The sequence below is a fragment of the Netta rufina genome (assembly GCF_964035555.1).
Source record: "Netta rufina genome assembly, chromosome: 14".
Lineage (NCBI taxonomy): Eukaryota > Metazoa > Chordata > Aves > Anseriformes > Anatidae > Netta > Netta rufina.
Genome location: NC_140137.1, coordinates 20,623,511 through 20,641,210, shown reverse-complemented (window position 1 = coordinate 20,641,210; position 17,700 = coordinate 20,623,511). Strand labels below are relative to the sequence as shown.

The 17,700-nt window shown below is 38.9% G+C and overlaps 1 protein-coding gene across 1 annotated transcript in view; it reads right to left on the bottom strand.

Moving 5' to 3' along the window:
* KDM3B (lysine demethylase 3B) overlaps positions 1 to 17,700 on the bottom strand; it is a 53,204-nt gene that overhangs the window by 22,844 nt on the left and 12,660 nt on the right. The window contains exons 3-13 of the mRNA XM_084295365.1: positions 17,252 to 17,365; positions 16,673 to 16,778; positions 15,030 to 15,154; positions 13,614 to 13,682; positions 12,092 to 12,670; positions 7,078 to 8,323; positions 6,220 to 6,421; positions 4,674 to 4,888; positions 3,474 to 3,626; positions 1,338 to 1,445; positions 1,122 to 1,249 (exon numbers count right to left, since the gene is read on the bottom strand). Of these exons, the coding sequence (XP_084151491.1) occupies positions 1,122 to 1,249; positions 1,338 to 1,445; positions 3,474 to 3,626; positions 4,674 to 4,888; positions 6,220 to 6,421; positions 7,078 to 8,323; positions 12,092 to 12,670; positions 13,614 to 13,682; positions 15,030 to 15,154; positions 16,673 to 16,778; positions 17,252 to 17,365 (3,045 nt within the window). The remainder of the gene's footprint in view (positions 1 to 1,121; positions 1,250 to 1,337; positions 1,446 to 3,473; positions 3,627 to 4,673; positions 4,889 to 6,219; positions 6,422 to 7,077; positions 8,324 to 12,091; positions 12,671 to 13,613; positions 13,683 to 15,029; positions 15,155 to 16,672; positions 16,779 to 17,251; positions 17,366 to 17,700) is intronic.

The window sequence follows — 17,700 nt, the reverse complement described above, 5'->3', positions numbered from 1 at the left end:
GCTAAATGCTGAACAAAGGGAAGAGTTCAGCTTGAGAACATTTTATTTATCTAAAGCACTGTTTTTTTTGTGTTTTTTTTGTTTGCTTCAAGCTAACAGAAGAATTCCTTTGCGCTTATGTAGCAGCAGAGTACAGAAGCTTGTCATCTCTGTATATTAGACCTTGCACTGTGACATGAACTTTACCATGTACTACTAAGCAAATTTTTTAATGCAAGCCCAGACTTTTAAATTTTCTTTTTACAGGAGGATTTTTGTGTGAGCAGTAACAAAACTCCTCTAGATTCAGCATAACATTCACGAAACGTAACAAAGTATACTTTGTAAACTGCAAACTGCTCACACTGGATTGTTTTAAGATAGAGCATCAGTATGAATGGCTTCCTGCTCAAACTTATACATAAGAAGGATTAGATCAAACCCTTGCTACAAGAAGGACATCAAGGTGCTCAAGCGAGTCCAGAAAAGGGCAATGAAGCTGGTAAGGGGTCTGGAGAACAAGTCTTACGAGGAGCAGCTGAGGGATCTGGGCTCGTTCAGCCTGGAGAAGAGGAAGCTCAGGGGTGACCTTATTGCACTCTACAGGTACCTTAAAGGAGGCTGTAGCAAGGTGGGGATTGGTCTATTCTCCCACATGCCTGGTGACAGGACGAGGGGGAACGGGCTAAAGTTGCGCCAGGGGAGGTTTAGGTTGGATATTAGGAAGAACTTCTTTACTGAAAGGGTTGTGAGGCATTGGAATAGGCTGCCCAGGGAAGTGGTGGAGTCACCATCCCTGGAAGTCTTTAAAAGATGTTTAGATTTACAGCTTAGTTATATGGTTTAGTGGAGGACTTGTTAGTGTTAGGTCAGAGGTTGAACTAGATGATCTTGGAGGCCTCTTCCAATGTAGATGATTCTGTGATATCCATTTGGTAAATAACAATTACAGCATACACCCCTGAAAAGCATCCTATTAATTAATAAAAAATTAATCCCATTAATTTTGCTTAAGCAAGACACTTCTAACACACACCAAGAAAAAGTGTGTTTCACAGTAGATTAGCCTAAACAATCTAACATTTTAATAGATCTTTAAAATGTAGTGTCAAACAAAGTGATTACAGCCCAAGATTACATACCTGTGATATTCCATTAGTGACGGCTGGTCTCAACACTGACTTGTTCTGCCGATTAATACACGGACAATTGGCTTTAATACCCCATTTGCCTCGTGCTGCATGAACCATGTCTCCAATATTATAGAGGGCTGGAATAAAGTTTAGATTTTTAATATCACATGTAAAGAAATCTAAAAACAAGGCCTTAACTATAAATTTTCAAGTTTCAAGCATTACCTGTACCAGGAATGATCTGTGTTGGCATGAGATTCTCTGGTTCATGAGATTGACCCTTTGCACACTTCAGCCATGAGAACACTTCCTCATCACCAATCTCCTCTGTCTCTGGAATAAAGACATACAAAGAAGTAAACTTATTAAAAAAGTCACTAGAACTTTACAATACAATGCATCAATATTGTTTCTTCAGATTCTTTACAGTGCAGAAGATTAACCTGGGGATCTCAGAAATAAATTATAAAAACAGATCATTAGCACATGATACACAGCAACTTCTTTGCATCCAGATAATGAAGCTACCACGTTAATTTTCCCTTCATCACAATCAAAGGAGTTCACTACTTTCTATCACCTAGAAGTGTTTGCTTCTTTCCTCAATTTTTGAGATCACTATTGTTCTCATATCACTCTCCTAAGTTGTACAGTAATTCTAACTTTTAACGTCATCATCTCCCAAACTTTTCTACAAGTATTTGCATATCAGTTTAAGGAAGAAGAAACTAAGCCTTCTTGTGACTATATCTGCTTAATAAATCTAAAAAGTAACAAATAAATAGATTGAAAAGCAGCCTGACAAATATATATTACTTCAGATTCTAAACCAAGTTGCGCCTACATAGACATTGCTGCATAAACTGCACACCATTCTCTTCCTTTAAAAATGCAGTAAAAGGGGAGTAGAAGATTAAAAGGATCATATTAGTGGTGGACTTGTCAGTACTAGGTTAAATGTTGGACTGGATGATCTTACAGGCCTTTTCCAACCTGAATGATTCTATGATATACAACTTCATTTCAGGGTCCCTTTAGACCTTTTATCTGCACAGGTTGTTTCTACATCACAACGTTCTGAAGCCTCTTGAGGCAAGTAATTGTATTAAGGTAATGCCTCTGTTGTCCATTTTGGCCCATCCCAAAATTTCAGACTTACTAATAAACGAGAATTAGGATACTGTTTTCAGGAAGCTGTTCATAAGCAATACACACACCACAATTATATGTCACTGTGAAATATCGATCTTTTCTGTACTGACCCTCCTCTGTACACCAACAAATACAAACTTCCCATGTGCCCAAGACATCTTTATTTTAACCTAGCATGGATAAGGATATATATTTTATAATGTGAGAGAAGGTGTTAAAGGACCACTGCCCTTGAATCATGAAAATCTTTATACCACATTCTGTCAGTGGCATATTCAGTCCCAAATGCTTTTTCCAAACATGTACAGTGCCAAAATGCAAAAAAAAAACAAAAAACAAAAAAAAAAACACCACTATTCTACTGTCTTTCAATTATTTCCATTATACCCTGGTTAACTACATCTTAAAGACTGGTGGTACACTCTTTCGCTCTTTTCTGGTGTGTTCTGGCAGTAATTTCTTCCTTATACAAAAATAGGGGTGAAATTTTATCTAATTTTAAAACCCATTGCTCTGATAATTCAGTGCTTTCAGGAATCTTTATTATAACAGGCAGATAGCAGTACTCACTATCTTTAGTATTTTGTACATCTGCTTCATAGAGTCACGTAACTGTCAGTAGTAGATTTACATTTATTAAGATTGGCCATTGTCAGCATCCATACTACCAAAGCTGTCTCAATACAAATATACACAAAAACATCTGATACTCACTTCTGCAAAAACATTATCTCCCTATTTGTTAGAAATCAAAGTTACTGAAGTTTTCCTTAATTAAAAAAGCATTAAGGAATCAAAAAGAGAAAACATTCCAAAAACTCCTTTGTCCAGGAAGTGGTTCTCTATAGTGTGTGTTTACTAGTCCATCTTGTGATGGTTCAGACCAGGCATACATAGTATTATTTAATTCTTCTTTAGCTGAGGAAAAGATGGAACTAGACAGCAGTCTTTCTCAGTACACAACATATGCCTACTGATGTCACAATTTTAACATAAAACTCTAACCAAATAGATAAAATACAGTTATTTAAAGAAATAGAGAATGGAACAGCAACATATAAGGCAGCTGTGCTAAAGTTCCAAACTTACAGACTCCCACATTGATACTTACCAATTTTCCTACAAAAGCTTAATCAACTTCCCAGAAACTATCCCCACAGAAAGCCAGCTGTTTTGTAGATGACAGTAAGGAAAAAATCCAGTACTCACCACTACGTGGACGATTCTTCCTCAGCCGGTAACAGTCCAGACAGACCCCAAACCCACATTTGCGACAAACCCAATGAATATTGAAGAGTGTTGTCTCACATACATCACACATTTCCCTCACACCACGTACTGCTCGCTTCCATGCCACTTTCTCTAAAAATAGAAGGAACATTAGGAATCATTGCTTTGACATTTTTCATTTCTCTCATCTAATTTGAGAATATCACAGTAACATTGACAAGCAATTCACAGAAACATGACTTGGGGGCAGAGTATAGAAACACATACTTCTTACATCCAGAGACACTCTTTGAGTTGCTAGTCCTTTGACACTACCAAAATCCCCATTTCTAAGAGGTTGTAAGGTTAAATCCCAAAACACACACTACAGAGAAATGGGGCACCTCACAAAGCTCTGTAGAGTCTGAACTTCATGGAAGTTACAGGAAAATTGTGAAACTGCTAGCTTTATGAACAAATAACGTGAACACATAAAACTATAAGGAATGAGTCTTAAATTTCATTAATTGGATGACTATCAGTTCTTTGGATTCTGAACTAAGAAATCTGCTGAAGTAGTAGTCCTCTCCAAATGGATGCCCTCATAAGTTCCAGGAACTAAAGTGAAAAATCAGACAGAGCAATCAATACGACAGGCTGAACCGGATACCTTGAGGAAATTTTTTCCAAACACACTACCCCTTTTAGTGGCAATGCTGTCAACTAGTTCCTTAGCTGAGTACTTGCACACTGAATGTGTGTGCTGTTCTCTACACAGAAAACCCTGTGCTTTTATGTGATGTCCCTGGAGTATAATAAGACTGAAGTATTAAAAAAAGATGCTCATTAAAGTGGAGCTCGTCAACATGAAAAGTGTTCACTTCTATTTTCTTAGGAGCATGGGTCAGCTAATTTCTGCACTTGCTTACTGAACAATCAACGAATGATGTCTCAGAAAGTTACCGTTAGCTTTCCTTGTAGAAAGGCTGCACTGATCCAAACGAAAAATCCCAAATTCTGGTGGGATTACATAGCATTTACAAAATTACACACACCCAAAAGAAGTGAATATAGCCTTCTTGTTTGAAGAAGAGGAGAAGCATTTTGACAAAAAGTTATATTACTCATTTAACTCTTCCATTGCATGGTATATGTCACACACAGAAAATGGATAAAAAACACATCAAAAACCCAGCTTACGATGTGGCTCCACCATCATCATTGCCTCTTTTTCTGACATAACAAGCTGGCAGAACTGGTCTCCAACATTGGCCAGGATGTATTTTGAAGTCTCCAAATCAATCCCCTCTGCAGGGGAGGAGGAAGGAATCCATAGACTCATGGCATCAGGGTCACTCTGCTGTGGGTTCAAGAAACCCTCTACTCGTAGAATACCTTTCCGGGTAAATATCAGCCTGCAGAAAAGAGGATAAAGTAAGCTTGTTAACCACCTTTAATTAATTTATAATGCAATCTATGTCAAAATATAGATCCGGAAAGGGGAAAAAGGCTTGAGTTACAGTACAATAATTTACAGCCAGTAAAATTATTATGCAAATCCAAATAAAGAAGAGAATAAGGTACATGAAGGCAATGGCTGCAAAACCCACCAGAAGGGATGCCCAGGTCCCAGTATGTGTTGGTGTGAAATTCCACATGAGAGATTGTTACAGATTGGTATAATTCTATACTGTTAATAGAATGAGATGATAAAATTAAAATTATTTGGGCTGCTGCATGATACTGCTTGTAAAATTGTGCATGGTTCGTTTTCTATTTTAACTCAGTAGAAAGTTATTTCCCAACTCTTGGGAAACCAGTATTTCAATTCCGGCTAGTAATGCTTGCACTTAACAACTGCTCTAACAGTTCACATTAGAAGAGACAAAAATCCTTATTGTACCTACTCTTCTTGACACTGTTCTCCCCAGATATGAGACAACTGTTCTATCAGTAGCAGTTGATGCTCCTAGTCTTCATGTGGTAAAAGGTATAACAATGTAACTTAGAGAAGCCTGAATGTCTCCTGACATTATTAAAAGTAACTTTATTTTTCAGCAAAAAATATTTTTGATTTTAATCTCAAAGATAGTTTATTTTTTAACAAGTTCAGGAAGAGCAGCAGCTATAATCCTTATGGGTGGCACATACTAAAAATTTTCTTCATCCTTTAAATGTCCAAAAGCGAGTAAACATCTTTTTTCAAATCATGCCTTGTGCTTGCTACAATAGGCAGATAAGGAAGATGAAGAGAAACACGAACTGCAAAGGAACATATGTAGTACACAGAGAAAATACAGGCAGCAGCCTGCTCCTAGAAATCAGTTTTGTACTCAACTTACAAAACCTAGTCAAACATCAGCCTCGTTCATGCTGGCAATATCACATCACTTGACTAAATTAAAATTTTCTCTCTGTTCTGAACTCCTTATGACAGAGCAAAAGAACAGTTACTGCATACAAAAACTATTACCCAATAAAGCAAATTCCATCTCCTAAGGCTGGATTTAACACTTCTCCTACTGTCACACAGCTGTAAGCTGTACATTCCAGCAACAGCTCTTCCCTCACCTCTCCGCCTGAGCAAGGAAATACCAGTCAGGTGATGCAGGGAAATGCAAGATACTCAAAATCTTCACTATTGTACCCAAGCAAGTAAATTAAATAAAACACAAATACTTTGTGCTTGGACATGGTCCAAGCTCTGCGTATAAACTACATATGAAGGAAGGAAGGATTTGAGCACCTCCGGAAATGGAAGAAGCGACATGCCACAGTTGAGTCATCCTGCTCTTGCTCCTTAAATTTGCGGTACCGCTCCAGACGGCACTCCCGGCACTTGTGCAGATGTGGGGCTACATTGATGCAAGAGCCATCCTGGAGAAAAGGCTCACCTGACTGCTTCAGCTTCCTCACCTTACTCATGTCTTTCAGTACCGACTGGCCAACTGGGTGAGGCAAAGTAGAAGTGAAAATTCATTAGTTAACTGAAACAGCAAAATGATACTGGCCCCAATACACGTATTTTCAGAAATCTGTACGTTCATACCCATGACAAACCAATAAGACTGATCATTTCAGCAGACAAGCTTCTATTAGTCTTCCATGCACCAGAACCACAGTTATTTTAAAAGTAAAAAGCCTTTGTAAAAGGAAGGGTCATCTGGTTAAATTGGGCTACACAAAGTACCAAACAGCATTTACTTACAGACATTCCAGCTTTCGCTCTCAATCCCAACACAACAATCAGCTGCTTTAGACAACACCTACAGCCCATTATCATCAAAGACTAACAGTTGGTACTTTTAATTAGGATGTAAGTTAGCAGTAAAATTAACAAATCCACACAAAAAGAATCTAATGTTTCCAAGTCTGCAGTGTAACAGTTTTGTCCAGACATATATATGCTTAAACAATTCTCAAAGTGAACACATTAATTTGCATACAAGAAGTATTAAACTTTAACCTTGTAAATATCTTGTATGTTGGCTACCCAGCATAAATGAGGTTTACACCTGTGGCTATTTCACATAGTTCATCATACAGGAGAAATACAAGTATCCCACCCCTTTATATCCAAGACAACCTACATTCAAGCTATCACCTTTTAAGGGAGCTGTGCGAGGTCGGCCCTTTGGGGCTTGTTTCCCTTTTCCTTTCCCCAGCAGCAATTCAGCATTGCGTTCTGCATTGGGACCTAGCTTTGCCATCAAGTGGTCTGGGATTCCCTTCATACAAGCCTTGGCTTGCAACTGTTCTTCAGAGTCACTCAAATCTGATAGGTCACTATTGGTACTGGAGTCTGAGTCCTGTTTGGATGTCAAGCTCCGCTCATCCAGAGAGAATCTTTTCACAGCTTCAAAGGGGGCTTTGTTCTCCTGTGGAAATTCAGACTGTGAAGAGAAAAAGCCAGGTGGATGCCTGCCAAACACATTAGAAAATGTTTTCAGAAGAGGATTGTCCTGCTGGCCAGGCCCAACAGCTGGTTTTTCTTCTGTTGGGCTGGAGGAAAGTGTGGGCATCTCAATGGGCTGTGTCAGGTTACTGCTTGGTGAGCTGGAACGGCCATTCCCTATGGTGGAAGGACTCTGAACACCAACAGCAACTGTTGAACAAGGAGTACTGGAGATCATCTTTGAGGAATCAGTTGTTATAAACAAGGTTTTCTTCTTAGCTAGACAAGAGTCTGTAGATGTGAGTGATTCTGGCCAGCCAGAAGTAGCCTTATGACCCACAGCTGTAGATGGAGTAGAAACCCCTGTCTGAGATGAAGATGCAAAGCCACTGAAAGGACTAAGTTCTGTTTTCTCAGCAAATGCCAGGAAAGGGTTTGAGGGTTCCTCTCTTGATAGCTTTGGGGGCTGTAAAAATAAGTTTTCATGACTATCTGGGGGGCGAGTATTCAACAGGCCTCGTGAAAAGGCTGGAGTAAGGGTGGGCATGGATTCCACAGGCAGCTTCCGCTCCACAGAACTGCCAGACTGGGCTCCTGGTTTAGTGTCCGCTGAAAGAATTTTACCTTTGCAGGTCCCAGCACCCACATTCTCTGTACACTGCTTGAATGAGTCCCGACTGGAGGCATCTTCAGTCAAGCTCTCTGAAACGACTGTGAAGTAGTTACTGGAAGGTAGATTTTGGGACATGCATTGAAAAAACAAGTTATTGGAAAGATCAGAATCTTTCTGAGCCTCTTGTCCAGTACTACAACCAAAAGTAAACCCAGAAGACTTGCTTTCTGGAGTCACTACTCCATTTGATTGGCCTCTTCCACCCCCAAATACCAAGGTCTGGGAAGCACTTGGGAGAGAGACTCCAAATCCAGAAGAAGCCAAAAGCGAATTTCGAGAATTCTGAAACAAAATTGAAAAGCATTAGCCTAATAAAAGATTCTTATTTGATTCAACAGTACCTTGGTTGGTCTAATTACAAAACTAGTATTCTTCTTACCCACCTGCAGTAAAAAAAAAAATTTTAAAAAATCTAGTAGAAGTACTGCTTACAATGAACAGACTTCTTTAATGATTGTTAGAATAATTTTTCCTACTTACAAGCTATTGAAAATAATGAGGTAAGTGTCTGTTATGTACTGAAGACACATGGAAAAAATGAACACAATGACTTGTGCTTTAGAACAAAAGTGAGACACAAGATGCATTTGCCTAATTCACGGAAAAACAAGCAATTTAAAATGCTGACTGTTTTGTTTCAAATCACTGGAGAGTTTTAATTGAAAGTACCTTGCAGTCATTCTTCTACAGCAAATTTGTTCTTTCAACCATTCACTGTTTCAGTACTCACCCTCCCCCACCCAGGATCATCCTGATAAGCTTCTACTTAACCAGCACCCTTAAAATACTTAACTTAGTTTGTGAAGTTAATTAAATAAACACCTCTAGCAGTTACTGAATAGCCTGTTCCTGATGACAGCCGCACATCTGTTGACTGGCACACAGGTGCTTAAGTGGTGCTCTCTAGGGGATTTGCTCAGTAGAGGTTAAGCACAACAGGCTTAATTTTTTATCATCTTTAAAAATTGAAAAAATTTCTTACTTGCAAGTTTCCATCACTGTGAAACAGAATATTCTATTGTTCTCAATTTATTCAGATTTTTCAATTCTCACAGTCAATCCTACTGTGATTATATTCTGTGACTAACTTGTTGGTTCTCTTCCTTTTCTTCAAATTTCAACTTAGAAATCTCATCAGTCATAGAGAATATTCACTGTAAGAGTATGTGGAAGGAGAATGTCTCCTCTTTTAAGAGTAAAGGCCCTTTTCCAATGCAACGAGGGATAATAAGAAAGGGAGGATGCCATAAACAACCATGCAAGGGGACACAAGGCTGACCAACAATTGATACGTGATGCAGTGATGACAAAACCTGGGCAGTCACAGTAATTGATGAGGGCATGTGAGCGACAGTGTGAAGATGCTTATTCCAGTGAGGTTATCTGATGAAGGGCCTCCTCAATTTGGAAATTAAGGAAAAAGGGAAAAGCCAGAAAACAAAATACACCAAGACACAGATCTAACAAAAGAAACAGACAATTAAAAGAAACAAACCTCCCACTCACAGTAACTGACAGACTATATAGAAACTGCAGGAACATCAAGCAGCACTTTGCACCTGGTAAGACTGTTAACCAGGGGGTCCCCAACTGGGAAGGGTGTGGGAGTTGGTAGCACTCTACAAACCCACAAAGGGGTGTGCAGGCAAAGGGGGGGGCAAGGAGGCACAAAGAGGAGGGGTAGGAGGAAAAAGGGCATAAGAGCTTTTAAGTGCACTTGTCTGGCTGAGCCCTGTGCCTGATCACTGCAGTCTGTCCTATCTTATGTTTTCTTATTAAATCTTAAATATTTCTCTCTCTGCATGCTGTAAGGACTAAGTGACAGCTACTGGTGAGACCTGCATGCATGCAAGTGAAAACTGGTGCCAGTTACCAGAGCCAGATCGGGGGGCTGGACAACCCTGCCCTGTGGCAGCAGTTCTTGGAGGGAGTGTGTGTCTTTTATTCCCAGACACTGGTTCAGGCATGTATCTTCCCCAAGCGTCAGCAAACTTCAAGCTGGACCAGCCCATTAGAAAGGGGGGCTTAGGTTGGTGCCAGGGTATCTTTCAGACACCAGCTCTGTTCTGGTACAACCAGTGGAATTTGAGAATATGGAGAGCTTGTGGCATGCGTGTGAGCGCCAAACAGAAAGCAGCAGTTGCATCCCTCGGCCTGGGCAGAAAACCTGGGCCTGGCCCTGGGGCACCATGCTGTGCTCCAGGAGCCAGGCAGCAGGAGGAGGTGGTGTATGCTCTTTACATCGTGTAACACTCATGGTTAACACTATTTTATTCCAAGGCCATGCTAAATAAAAACTACAGCCTCTGTGTAATATATATTACTGGTCATTAGTGTCACTGCACACCTATTATGCCGCAAACTCATGTTTAGATTGTTCCTCCTTATCAACCTCTTTTTAGTAACTTTAACAAGATATTAGTGTCCTCCCTTCCAATTCTTCCAGATACTAAAATTGCATTTTTTTCTTTTTTGAAGTCGAAGTTGTTTCAATAAACAGGAATCTTCCTTCTCCTCCCAGCCTTCCCCCCACCTCCCACAAAGCAGAAGCAAGCAGGGGTGGAAGCTGTCTCAGCACAAATAGTTTGTACTAATGTTTAGAATTACCACATTAAACATAACAATTTTTAAATGGCATATGACTATGAATGCGAGCCAAGCTTATTAAGCTCAAGGTTCCAGATGACACTGTGATAAAGTGGATAGTCCAAAGGAGTAACACACAAAATATCGACAACCAGTTTAAAAAAAAAAAAAAAAAAAAAAAAAGTAGTTGTGGGTGGTTTTGTGTGTGGTTCCCTCCCCAGCTGTTTGATATGGTGCTTAGTTTCTGGTCTAGTAGTCTACCTGCAGATTATAAAGCCATAGTATCAATAATGATTTAAAAGTGATTTGGTGTTGGGGAGAGGAAGGAAAGGAGAAGTGGTACCAAAATTTCTCAGCACAATGAAAGTATTTCCTTAATACCAATGACGACAGATACAATTTTGACAGTTCACTTATGCACCGTGTAGTTGATTACAACTCTTTGGTTTTTTTCCTCTGGGCAGGGAATGAGAGATGAAAATGAATAACAAAGGTCATATTGTTATCTAACAATGTTATTATGCAACTCTCCTGTCTTCTGCAACTTAATTTCTGCTTTATCCATTACCATCTATGAATCCTTGTCTTGAGGTAAACATTTTGCTTTCCCCCCTAATTCCATTAGCCAATACAAATGATAGAAGAAAGCAGCCCATTTAAACTCCTGGAAATCTCATTGGAATCTCTAGTACATCTTCTATTATATTCACTTATTTATACAGTAGAAAAAGCTTTTTTTTTTTTCCTGTACTCCTTACTGAGTTGGGGTTTAGTTTTTGTTTTTATAAGCTTTCCTTTGATTACTTAAAAATTAGAAGTTTCCTTTCTACTTTTCCGATTGAAAACAAGGATATGCAACTGAAAAATCCTTGAGCCACTTCCCTGCTGAGCTCTTAATACCTAAAGATACCCATCTCAGATGTTTCAATTACTTCTTTGCTTTCAGCATCAGATAGTATATAATGCTATTGGCTCATTTTTCTACTATGTACACATCTTTGTTCTAAGAGACAAACTGGGAATCTATGAAGGGTTCTCAAAATGTAGCCTCATATAACTTAAATGTTCATGTTCTCATGCACATTTGTTGATATAAAGGCAAGATATTTTAAGTAGGTTATCTTCCATGTGACATGACAAAATGAGTTACATAAAGTACAGTGTTCAAAGTCATTTTAGGGTTGCATTGTCTAATTTCTCAGATTAAGGCTGAATAAAACCAGAGTGCTCAAAAGTTCACTAAAAAGTTGTCTCTTACAAGTTCTTTATCAAGCATCACTTTCTTTTGGATCCTTTCTTAGATCAGATGATAGAAAGGTTATTTTCTTTGAAAAGGAGGGATTAATCAGAGAAAAAGTAGTCCAGTACAGTTCCATGTACACACTTTGTACCAGGAACATGTTGCAAAAGATCTGCTGGCAAATACACATTTTTCTTGAACATGCTGGATCATGAGCTACTCACCTCTCCCTGGGCTTGTGATCGGTTTGTTTTCAATTTGTCCTGTCCAGTAACAGCTGGCAAACTGGTATCAGAGATTCTCACAGTTGTTGGTGTCAAAGCAGTTGTAGTAACTGTGGTTGAAGAAGTCACTGTGCCTTGGCCAACCTGTTCCAGTGATTTTCCTGCCTCTTTACATCCAGATCCAACTAGTAACGCTTGTCCAGCCACAGCAGAAAATGGAGTGAAGGGTAATGCTGTGTCACCACCAACTGGTTCATCTTGGACTACTAGTGTTCGACCATTCTCTTTGGTGTAAGTGGCAAAGCGAATATTGCGATTAATTTGAGGAATGAATGAAGGCAACTGCTTGGCCCTTGGATCCAGTCCTGTTTCACTGTTGGAGCCGCCTTTCCACGGACCTCTGCTTGCCTCACCTCCATCACTGCCATTGCTATCCACCTCACCCTTCTCCTTTAGCTTCTTTGTTGCAGGATCACACCCAGAATCTGAAGCATTTTTTCTCCTCCGTCCATCTTTTCCCTCCAAACTTTCTTTCTTCTTTTTCCCTTTAGACGATTTAGCTGCTTTAAGGCCCCCTCCCTACAACAGACAAAACCATACAACCACTGAACAGAATAAACTAGTCTACATGTTCAAAGACCATTTTCTCTATTAGAATGAGGAATAATGATGCTACCCTAAACTTAGAAACGTTTATTTTAAACAGATCTAAAAGATACAACACAAACACAGAACACAAGCATGAACAGTCTTTTTTTGTTTGTTTTGTTTTTGCTTTTGTTTGCTATTGTTTTTTTAACTAGCATAGGATCTACATAGCAAGTCTTTTAGCTGAGCTATTTTGCTGCAGCACATGCTGTATCATAGCAGATTTTGGGGAACACAAAACACGGCCAACGTAATTCTTGCTAATGTATGAAAGATATTTACACACTAACTTATGCAACAAGTCTAATAATCCTGATGGTTCTTTTCAGGGGCAAACATCTTGTTCACTACCCAAAGTCTGTAATTTTTAACTGCAGGATATAACATGCACTTTTAGACTAGGGTAAAAACAGGTCCAGAAGTTATCATGTAATCTCTCAACTGAAGCAATGAAATGCCACAAGCATACAAGTCTGCTTCAGAAAGGCCAGATAATATATATGTATTTTTAAATGCCTAACATGATCTGTGGAAAAGCAAAGGGTGATCCTGTTAAATGAAGGCACTGAGCACACAGACATTCTTTGTTAGAGAACTACCCCTTAAAATGGAACACAACCACCCTGATTACTGAACTCCTTCAATACCCATGCTGAACTTAGTATAACAGGCCTAAGCTAAAAGAAAATAGATTGTTTAAAGGAAGGTATGACCATTTCTCAGAGGGGTAAAGAAAGTTTTCCTCCTTCAGTTGCATTACCAAAAGCCTGCAGTGAACACATCAGTATTCAGTTGTTCCCATGTTTAAATGTTTTATATCTAGATCATTACCAAGTTTCATATTATATATACAAGATCTGAACTGTCGCAGTACCTCACTTGGAGAAGTGTTATCCATCACCACATGAATCAGTCGAGGATCCACTGACTTTATTTCACCACTCTAATTTTTATGCAGATTGATATTGAGGAGGTAGGAGGAACAAGAGAAGAGGTTAGTTTTTAGTTCAGAGCATACAATATCAACATAAGAGACCTTAAACTCTCTGCGGCCCATCTCTCATCTGCCCTTTCTTTTTGTCCATTCTCTCACCAACAGTACAACCTTTCAGTTTACCTTCTATTCTTTTGCTCCTTCTCAGTCAATAAAACTTTCCTACTGTTTTGATTTGATTCCTACTGTTATTTTCTTATATATTTGTTCTACTGAGCAACTCTATTTGCAACTCTTGTTGCACTAAGCACATCTCTCTAAATCCATTTTAGTATTGTTCCAGTATTCTGCACCTTCAATGTGCCAGATGTAGAAAAGTCTACTGGAAGGAAACACCTCAGTTTATGCTAACAATCCCCATTGGTATCTCCCCAAAATGAGCAATGACTACCCAATCTTTGTAGCTGTGCATGAAGGTTACCTTTTTATCTGACAGTAGATACACAATAAATTGGCTTCTTTCCTGGCATGCATCTGTAGAAAGCATATACTCCACAATTTCAATGTCTCTCCAAAGTACCAGAATTATTAACCATACACGGTATATTTTTTTTCTGTGCATGAGCAATAGATCTAGTACTCAGAGTGCAAGATTACTGCACATGCATACAGATTCAGTGCATTTGTTCTGCATGTATTTATTGCATATGGAAAAGGCTACAGGGGAAAAAAAAAAAAAAAGAATGTTCCTATAGTAATTTCCACACAGACCCACAGACCTGTTCCTAGTTGCTCCTGACAAAGGAAGCCACTAGGAGCAGGCTGCTGGTAAGGCTGAGCAACTTGTCAGACTCCAGAATCACATAAAGCAAACCAAATGCTGATTGTAACAGGGCAAACAGCCAAAACTAAACTACACCAATCAAATCTGTTTAGACTAAGGCTTCATCTTCTGTGATGCACTTGCTTCAAACTACTTCTGCAACCTGTCAGATACAAGTTGAGACATGGAATAGAAAAAACACAGCATTACAGAACCAGAAAGGAGCTTTCTCTACAACATCAAGCTCTCAAATTTTTTCAGTAGTCAGTATTTTCTCACATAGAGATCATTTTCAAAGGAGTTCCTACAGATTCTTTTATATAAGTGGGCTGTATACCATCACTTATTGGGAGAAGTCATCACAACAGAAAAAAAATAATCCATAAAGCCCACACAATAAAATGCACACACACACAGTAAAAACAACCAAGTAGCCAAGAACCAAAAGTTCAAGTTTTGGTGAAGCTGTCATTCTCCATGAAACACTCAGAAATAGTATTTAGAATGCTCAAAGCAGTGCTGAATATTTTTACCTCAGTCACAGACACTTCCATAAGACGAGTTATTGGGTCTTGATGGCTCACAACACCACAGAGCCAGCTGTTCTCATCCTCTGGTTGGTAAACCTTAACTCTTTGGCCTTGGATGCTGTAAGGAACTGGAAAAGAAGCACTTTGAGCACATCTTCCAGACAAGCTTAGCGTCATACAAGGATCATACGTGCACAGAAGTGCCAGCTTTCAAGTTGAAGAAAATTAAAATGCTAGGGCTTCTGCTATACATTTTGCATAAGCAACTCATTCTACTGTAAGATGTCAATAAGCCCTCATAGCTCTAAGTCCAAATTACTGTAAAGGCAAAATTCATTCAGTTTACATATTTTATTAAACCAACAGACACCAAATCCCCATTATGTTCACCTTCGAAAATAATACAGTGGCCTACCTCTAAGGTGGACACCTAACCTATGAACCCAAATTCTGGATGGAAAAATGATTTTAGCACTCGAATTAGAAGATCCCAATGGATAACCAAAAGCTACAATCAGGCTTAAATCCTAATATGCAATCCAGATAATAACTAGGATATTAACACTGTGCTCAACAGCTTTGGTAACACAGTATTTGCAACTTAAATGATTCATGCATTAATTATAAAAATGAAGGAATTCGATGTAACAAAGGGAAAATTTCTCTGGTCCAAAAAAATCAACAAGTACAGAGCAACTTCATTTCTAAATTTCCAGAATTATAGAACAGAATCATAGAACAGCACCAACACTTTTGTCCTGGTTTCAGTTAGAATAATTTTCTTCCTAGTAGCTGGTAGAATGCTATGTTTTGGCTTAGGATGAGAAGAGTGCTGATAACACCCCGATGTTTTAATTGTTGCAGAGCAATGCTTATACCAAGCCAAGGACATCTCAGCTTCTTGCTCTGTCCTGCCAACGGGCAGGCTGGGGGTGCAGCAAGAGCTGGGAGGGGACAGACCCAGGACAGGTGACCCAAACTAGCCAAAGGGGTATTCCATACCATCTGACGTCATGCTAAACAATATATAGGGGTGGCTAGCCAGGGGAGGGGGGCCGGACTGCTCGGGGTTAGGCTGGGCATCGGTCAGCGGGTGGTGAGCAATTGCATTGTGCATCACTTGTTTGTACACATTATTATTAGTAGTACTATTAGCATCATTGTATTATTGTTATTATTATTATTTTCCTATCTTATTAAACTGTCTTTATCTCAACTCATGGGCTTCACTTTCCCTTTCTCTCCCCCGTCCCAGAGAGGGAGGGGGGAGGGTGAGCGAATGGCTGTGTGGTGTTTAGCTGCCGGCCAGGTTAAACCATGACAACTTTAAAAACTCAAAACAAGGAAGATTAAAATCAAGAAAGTTGTAAATACATGCACATTATCAATAGTATGATGTCCTACTTTAACCAGATCTTCAGTGATCATACACAGCAGGTATTTCCAGTTGTATCTCAGCAGCATACTTACTGGCATTCATCTCAAAATATTGCTTCTTTGTAAAGAGCTTGCAAAAAAACACAGAAAACCAATCTTCCAAACCAACAGTAACAGATACTATTACTATTTCCCTTCACAAATCCCAGAATAACATAATCGTTCCCCAACAGTCAAAGTAGTTCTGAGAAAGAAAAACACAGTATTACCTCTACTAAATATCTCCTGAAGTTTCTGGTCACTGAACAATGCATTAACAGATTCTCTTAGTGAAGGCTGTTCCTGGAGAATCTGATGCTGACTCTCTGTTCCCATCTGCCAACAACAAACAGTTTTAATATAAAAGTAAAGTGCTTTAAGGTAAAAGAGGCATGAGTTTGAGGGAGAGCTCTTCTTGGACTGCTTTCAGACATTAAATAAAACAAAAACAAGAGTACAATTCAGAAGAAACATTGCTGAACATGACAGGGAAAAAAAAAAAAAAGGGACTAGCTATGGAAAAGCTGTTGTTAAACTTCCATTGCAATTATCATCTACACAACGCTTAACGGACAGCTCTCCAATTGACCAAGATAGGCAGGAACCAGGACTTTTAGAATGCAGATGAAGTTAGTATAGGTACCTGGAAAAGCAGAAAAGGAAATCCAAAGACATGATAGGGCAGTGAGTGGAGGAAGACAAGAATATGGAAGTGGAACAGTACAGAAGTTTTAAGAAAAAAAAAAAAAAAAGATTGTCACACAGAGCATGAAGTTAAATTTGCACTAATCTGAACACCATTCAAATACCTGAAACAAACGTAATCCACTGGCATCAGACAGGAAACGTAAGTGTCTGTCCAGAAGAAACTCCACTGGGACCACAGAGCCTAAACCTAGCTTATCCACTAGAGGAGTGAAGGTCTGTGGTAAACAACAGAAAATGAAGATTATACAAATGACCAAGCACACATATAGACCAAGAGCAGTTGTTTTCATATGCTATTTAAGTATCAAAAAATAAAGTTTAATTTTTCAACCTGCATTTCCTAGTACCTGAGTTTTAATGCAAATTATTACTCATTATGTTTAAGCAAATAATTCTTGCAAGTGTGTCATATAACAAGACAATATATTGCAGAAAATTGGCTCCATATCTTCATTACAACTTAAAGCAGAACTGAAAACTTGTTTTGTGATATTTGATTTTTCATAGGTAAGCACCTTCTGATGCTCAAGTTAAAAAAAAAAATCCTGAG